Consider the following 7,137-nt stretch of genomic DNA (forward strand, 5'->3'; position numbering starts at 1 on the left):
AAAATTGAAATTTTAGGCAAAGAAGAAAGGTTGTATACTGGAGCAACATTGTCAATGTATCATTTTAAGCCTAACTCAACCCTATAAAACTAGCTCATTTGATTTGGTTTGCATCCACTTATATACAATGAAATATTCGCATCACTAGTCGATGTGGGATCTCCAACAATAAGATACTAAGATTACTCTCAATATTACTTAAGACAACAATTTTTAAATCAACTGGCCTCGTTATGTAATTATATAATGACAATTCAAACCGTGATCAAATTTGTTTGCAGCATCCCATAGACAATGGTTTAAAAATATACATCTGCTTTTAACCATCGCTAAAGTGACTTGGTGTACTGGTTAATAATCGGATTTAAAGATACTATATTTTATATTGATTGAATTTACATATAGAATGCATAAAAAAGAAGAAGTAATAATTACCTATGTAGAAAAGGTTTTGTTTTAATAATGTGTAAGGAACCCTTGATGTAAACTTAAACCAAGTAAAGAATCTTAAAATCCAAATTTAACAAGATACAAATGCTATCTAGTAAGACGATTAATATCATCATTTTCAAAAACAAAATAATTTACTAGACTATTACATTACATACTTATATGATCACCATTCTTAAATGCAGCTACTGCAATAGCTTCTGACAGGGTATTGTATATATAGTTTCATCTATGTGCTATATATATATGTATGTGGATGATGATATATGAATGAATGCATGTTACAGAGACTGAAGCAAAACCTTCTTCTCTCTTATTCCATGCATAGGGTATAAATCATTACAAATTTTCATATTGAGACTTTTTTTCAGATTTTTTTCGAAGTTTTTTTTTTGTAAATTTTGTAAAGTTACACAAAATATTTGTAAAAAAAAAAGTCCCACAACTATGAAAAGTTCTAATAATGATAATTTGTTCTATCTCAACATCAACTTTGGATCTGTAATTTCTTCACTCTATAATGCTACATTTCCTAATAAACTTATGGGAGAAATTTACATATCTATTCCATAAAGTTCGAACCTCAGGTAAACCAATTTCGAGCCACGGCTTTGCTGGGCCATTGAAATGAACAACTGCAGCACCTTCCACTCTCTCTAAGCTATTGCTGGTTTCTTCTTCTGATCGATGCTGATAACCCAAATCAGTGACGAGCCATAAAGAATCTATGGGCTGCACTTCACCCTCAAAAGCTATCAAAGCAGGTGCAAGAACTCCAGGATTCCAGAATGTCAACCCAGACTTCACGTTCTGTAATCAAATCAGAGAGATAACATGTGATCACAAAATTAACATAACTAAACAGCACCCTTCATCAATGAATATCCAGAGCACAATATTTCTTTCTCTCTCTCTCTCAATCATAAAATCTTAATATTCTTATTGCTTGATCTAATAAAAAACTTATCAACATTTCAAATAGCTCGATCTTGTTCATTAAGAATGAAGCACTCCTAAGAAGGAAAAATGTTAGGTTGAAAAACATTATTTGCTAGCTCCATTTTGATGCATGTTAAAACTCGACAAGACACGTTTTATATAAAGGAATACATGAACGCCTCATACAATAAACACTTCATTTTGTTTATTTTCATTTTTCTTCTTATCACTAGTCTCTTCTGTGATTTCTTTCTTTCTCTCATAATGTGTAATATTAATAATGATAGAACTCCATCAAAACGAAACAACTATTTCTCAATCAGTTATATTAATATTTTAATTATATTTTTTTAAAAAAATTAAACTATTAAACATATTACTATTAAAATAAAGTTGTCAAATAAATTTTTTTTATGGATTATGAAAGTATTATTCCAAGAATATGTACTTAAAACATTTTGCTTGTATGCACACAGTGGCTTTTGTCCACACAACATTTTACTTACAAGTTTCAACCAGTAATGATAATTCTTAGTAATATCTGATCTCCTCCAAGCTTCAAGGTCAAATATATTCACGCCAAACAGCCATGCACATTTATCACTATCAAAGTTGGATGATATGATAGGATGTGAAAAGTTCAACAAGTTCACGTATTTGTTTCCTGGGCAGCAGCTGTTCTCACACCATGACTTGAACACGGAACCACTGACTTTGCCATTAAGATCTAATTCCCACAAAAAAGATATGTCCTTCTGTACTACAATATCATCATCCACCAATACAACCTTGTTTAGATTTGGAAACAGCTGTGATGGTCCACAAAATTCACATTATAAAACAATCATGAATAATCAATGACTTTGTCTTGTTTTATCACTAAAATCACAGGAATGGTTTTAAATTAGTGATCTCGTAGCATTCCTTAATAATATATTGCAGATATTGTGGTGGAAGAGGCCACAAAAACGTTGAAAATCGCTTGCTGACACCATTTTCAAAATCCTTGATGTTAGGGCTAGCTAAAAAAAGTAAGAAAGAAGAGAAAACTAATTAGTTACCTGAGGGATATAGAGACGGAGATGATTCAACAAGGAAAGGCTGCTGGGCTTTAAAGCTTCTAAATATCTGTTATCCTCTTCATCATGCTCAAGCTCCTTCTCTTTGTAGTTGTTGTAGTAGTGCTTCCAAATTAAATCATTAGTTTCCAGCATCTCTATGACACCATCATTCACTTCTTTAGACCAATCACAGTGGTGTAACCCCCTGACCTCAACAACTGCTGAATTAATTGAGTTGATGGCAAACCAAGTGTGCATGGGAGTATAAGTTTTCTTGTCGGTAACAACGTGAAAGACTAATCTTCCAGGGTTGGCAGAATTTTCAACTGTGGAGGCTACAACAACTGAAGCTGCAAGGACGTTGTCTGTTAGGAGAACGATGTGGTGAAGGGTAGGGTCAACAAGGCGAGAGACATGTAGAGGAGAAGGTAGACGAGATCTGGCCATGGCATTTACCACGTATTCTTCGGCCAACTTCAGACAAAGACAATGCAAACCTTTGGGAACTCCGTGTGAAGCTATATGCCAATTAAGTGACTCCTTCTTTCTAGCTGATTGCACCTCACGTTCCATCTGTGATAGCTACATACATATCAACATAGTTAAGGACATTACTCTAAGTGTTTTCAGTTAAATTAGTAAGTTATTTGTATAGTTTTTCCTATTTCTAAAGCTTTCTATCAAGCATACTCATTAGAATATGATTCCGTTTCCCAAATATAATATGACCTAGCATAGCTCAAATGGATTTTTCCAATCATAGTAAACAACATTGTCCTCAACACAACAGCAGTACAGGAGAAGCTGCATGGAAGTTCACAATTGAAGGAAGAACCACATATAGAATAACAATTAAGAAATATGTAAGAGCTAAAGACAATTTCTAAACACTAATTTTTGTCTTAGTTTCCAGTTTACATACCTGATCCCTAAGGCTTAACACATATTAGATATATCGAAAATTTTCCAAAGAACTATCAACTTAATGTTTATATTATTTAAGTCGTTTGCAAACTAGCTTCTTGTGGATCAATAAATTATGGAATAGTGTATTGGAATGGTACGTAATTATCTTAAGAAGAACTAGCTAAAACAAAGTCGATATTTACCGTGGCTTTGGTCTTGAAAGCAAATGCCTTAAGGTCTTGTTTGGACGCCAACACTTTGATAAGCTCGTTAAATGACATTGTTCCTCCTTCATTTGCATTATTATCATCATTTGCCTCTATTAGTGCTCTGGTCAGCTCTTCTCTCAGTTTCTTCATGCATATATACACACACAGTATCATCGTAAAAATGGGAATGAAAGTCACGCTAACGTAAAATATGAGATTGATTTTCTCATTACTCATTATTTTTCCATACATCTTTCTTTTTACCATAATAGATTATAAACTTCACTTAATTAAAACACATTATAAATAAAATTATTCCTATTCTTTTTTTTTTTTTTGTAAAGCTCATAAACTCTTGGTTACTCAATTAAACATATTCTATAACTACATGGTTTAGAATTTATAAATCCCTATTGTCCCATCATTCCAAATAAAAGCTAAATTTCAGCACGTGCAATTTGAAAATAATCGGTTTACTGCCATGTTTAACAAAATTTCAATTTCAGCATAATTTTGAAATATTATCATCAAAATACATCTCTGAATCTTTTTCACCAATTTTATGAAATTTTATTGATATTTTGTATCAAACAATGGATTACACTTGTTGTCACACCTTTCTCTCTTCTAATATTTTATCTTGCCGTATTAATTTACTTTAGTCTCATCCCTTTGAACACCCGCATGCCTATGGCGGAGATTCTGAATTCTGTTATCTCTTTCACCTCCTCGCTTATAGTGTTTGTATTAAAATTCAATACTAACAATACTCTTCCTTTAATATAACTAGACTTCAAAATAACAAATATTTCACATAGTTAATTATATATGTATCTATATTAATAAAATAACATAGCAAAAGTAATTATTCCAATATTATTCAAATCATATTAGAAATTATCGATGATTGCACACAAAATATACTTTGTAAAAATAAACCATAAAATATTAATTTCAACATTATACAAATCACCTTAAAACGAATTAATGATAATAATAATAATTTATTAAAATAGGTTATTCAGACAATAAGTAAAAGCTGGTTACTAAGCTCAATCAGAAAGGAATAAAAATATAGATTGGCTCTACCAGATTGGCGTCAGCTCCGCCGAAAAATGTCGATCCCACGCAATCTGCAACAATTATAATGCTTCACTCATTAGCATCAACTTTTTCACTTTAATGGTTTTATCATTAATTATATAAGGATTCGATTTTATTTTTTGTTGAAAGATAGAAAAAAGAGGGAAAAGGGATGCTGAAAATTGTAAGCATCAACTTCACAAATCCGTTTTATATAAACTGATAAAAATAAATGCGTAATATGATACATTTACAAATTAGATTGTAATTTAAATCTTTAAACATCAAATGTTTTCAAAATATGTAATTCCTAAAATATCATCATTAAGAATCAAAATATCTTTTTCTTTAGTTTATCTTTTTAAATTGCAAATGTTGTTACAATAAGTCCAGTTAGTTGATCTTTTTTATCTAAATAAATTGAAACAAAAAATGTTAATGCATGTGTTTAAAAGCTGGAATTATAGAAATCATATTTAATGCATTAAAAATATGCCTTTTATCAAACAATTCAATTTTTAAAAAAGTTTGTAATTATTTAACAGAATTTCAAAAATGGTAAAAAAAAGAGCATTATGTTTGACGAAGAAGAAGAGAAAACAAAATAGTAAGTTTTTGTGTTTATGATTTTGAAAAATAAGTTGAAAGAAGAGGCCTGCTGGTACGTTGTTACAGATTGGGTGGTACTTTTATCAACACTCAAATTCATATGTACTTTACTTGTCCCACCCAACTAGGAAAACGGTTACCGTAAAAACAAAATAAATATAAATATATTTTAAAATTACAAGCGAAATTTACCTAAGGTGGAGCACGCCGCAGAAGATTCCACCACCAAAACTGCTACTCTCACAAAGCCAATCAGCAACACGATTCCTAGAGCCACCACCGTCCGGTTGGAAATCCGGCGACCGGTGACGGTGTCGGCAGGAGCAGTTGTCTTTGCGGCGGATTTGGATGCAGCAACAACTCTTTTTTTCTCCTTCGCAGATACATAGAACTTCATCTTCCGAAATCCATTCGCCTCTACCTAACTTTTTTCTCTTCCTTGAGTTCCTCCAACATCAAATCCGTACCAGATCTGAGCCACTTACACTCACAAGGAGATGCGCCTGTTGCATTCGCATGAGTCCACGGTTTCGATCGCTTTTTCTCTGAATTGAATCGAATCGAATCGAAATGAGGTTGAGTTTTTAGGACGACAAGAGAATAGTTATAGTTGCAGAGAGAGAAAGCTGGTGGAAAATGCGAAAACCAAAGTCGCGGGAAATGATTATATTGCAGAGACAAGTTGGTATTTGAGGGATTTGCAAACTCATTTTTCGCCACTGCTTTTCTCCGTATTTACTCTTTTGACACTTTCACCGACACCTCTATCACGTGCTGTGGCCACCAATTCTTTTCTTTCACATCTTCCTAATACCACTATTTTCATTTTCCATATTTCTGAATTAATAAATATGATACAACATTTTTTTTATTATATTCTTCTTTTAATACTCCATGTTATTTTCAAACTTTTAAATGTAATGCGTAATTATAGTATGATGTCAAAAACACTATTCACTAACTTGAATTAAATTTAGCCATTTTAAATTGATTTGTAAGTATTCAATAAAAAAATCAATATTTTGATTTTGATTATAATTTATTCTTCTACAATCTTTATTAAAATTTCCAAATGATTTAGCAAGTTAAATGTTAATTAAAATAAACTTTTAACGGTATATTTTGGAAATCTAAGGTTTTAATGTACCACTTTAACTTGTTTGTTATTTTCGAAACTAATGTTGAGGTCGGTGATTCTATCTCAAAGCTCCACGTGTTGTTCAAATCTTTTCAATGCTGATTTCTGCTCCTCTGAACTATGTGAGCAAACTGTAATAACACGCATGATGTTCTCAGATAAAGGTAGAAAATCATCACAAGCAAAATTTTAATTTAAGGGCTAAATATTTTAATTTTATTTTAGAGTGAAGTAAGTAATATTATTAGTTATTAATAAAAAGACTAATACGGTCAATATAATGTAGACATATAAATAAATTATGAAGGTTTTAAACTACTAAATTTATTGTTTTCATAACATAAACCTGTTTTAGAGAAACTAGCCAGATCTATATCCAGAAATATTTTAAACAACTTTTCAAATTTCTGACATGTAAAGAAATATTTTGAATCTATCAATTAAATTTGCTAATTGATTGTGACGAGTTCTACAATGTGGCCTGGGTTTTTATCAATGTTCTAGTAATTAACAGTTGAGTTTTGGATGGAGATATAAGAAAGGTGTAGAAACATATCTGAACTGAATCAAGGTTTTAAATACTAGTCGTTTAAGTCTTAATGGTTTTATTATGATTAAATTAGTAATAGTTAAGTAAAAAAAACTCAAAAGTAGAATACTATTTATAATTTGTAATGTTTAAAAATAAATTTACGACAAAATTCATAAATGATAGTTCAATATACATAATATTAAAAACTCA

At 31.1% G+C, this 7,137-nt stretch overlaps 1 protein-coding gene across 2 annotated transcripts; it reads right to left on the minus strand.

The window, feature by feature from the left end:
• Positions 1–483: 483 nt before the first annotated feature.
• On the minus strand, positions 484–5,919 carry LOC137826352 (probable galacturonosyltransferase 15). Of its 2 annotated transcripts, none has more exons than XM_068632287.1 (6): positions 5,450–5,919; positions 4,655–4,698; positions 3,560–3,709; positions 2,451–3,032; positions 1,896–2,144; positions 484–1,260 (listed from the first exon to the last, which is right to left on the minus strand). In XM_068632287.1, the coding sequence occupies exons 1-6, from the start codon at positions 5,652–5,654 to the stop codon at positions 961–963; spliced, it is 1,530 nt and encodes a 509-aa protein (XP_068488388.1). In that variant the 5' UTR covers positions 5,655–5,919; the 3' UTR covers positions 484–960. The 2 variants fall into 2 exon arrangements, with proteins under 2 accessions (XP_068488388.1, XP_068488387.1); XM_068632286.1 differs by having other exon boundaries at positions 1,896–2,198.
• Positions 5,920–7,137: the final 1,218 nt, after the last annotated feature.

Source organism: Phaseolus vulgaris, chromosome 8 (genome assembly GCF_000499845.2).
Source record: "Phaseolus vulgaris cultivar G19833 chromosome 8, P. vulgaris v2.0, whole genome shotgun sequence".
NCBI lineage: Eukaryota > Viridiplantae > Streptophyta > Magnoliopsida > Fabales > Fabaceae > Phaseolus > Phaseolus vulgaris.

Excerpts from the sequence above, each read along its gene's own strand:
- LOC137826352 (XM_068632286.1), bottom strand. The coding sequence starts at position 5,654 with ATGAAGTTCTATGTATCTGCGAAGGAGAAAAAAAGAGTTGTTGCTGCA. Across the intron at positions 4,699-5,449 it reads TGCGGCGTGCTCCACCTTAG|ATTGCGTGGGATCGACATTT; the intron begins GTAAATTTCGCT and ends TAATTGTTGCAG. Across the intron at positions 3,710-4,654 it reads GCGGAGCTGACGCCAATCTG|AAACTGAGAGAAGAGCTGAC; the intron begins GTAGAGCCAATC and ends ATATGCATGAAG.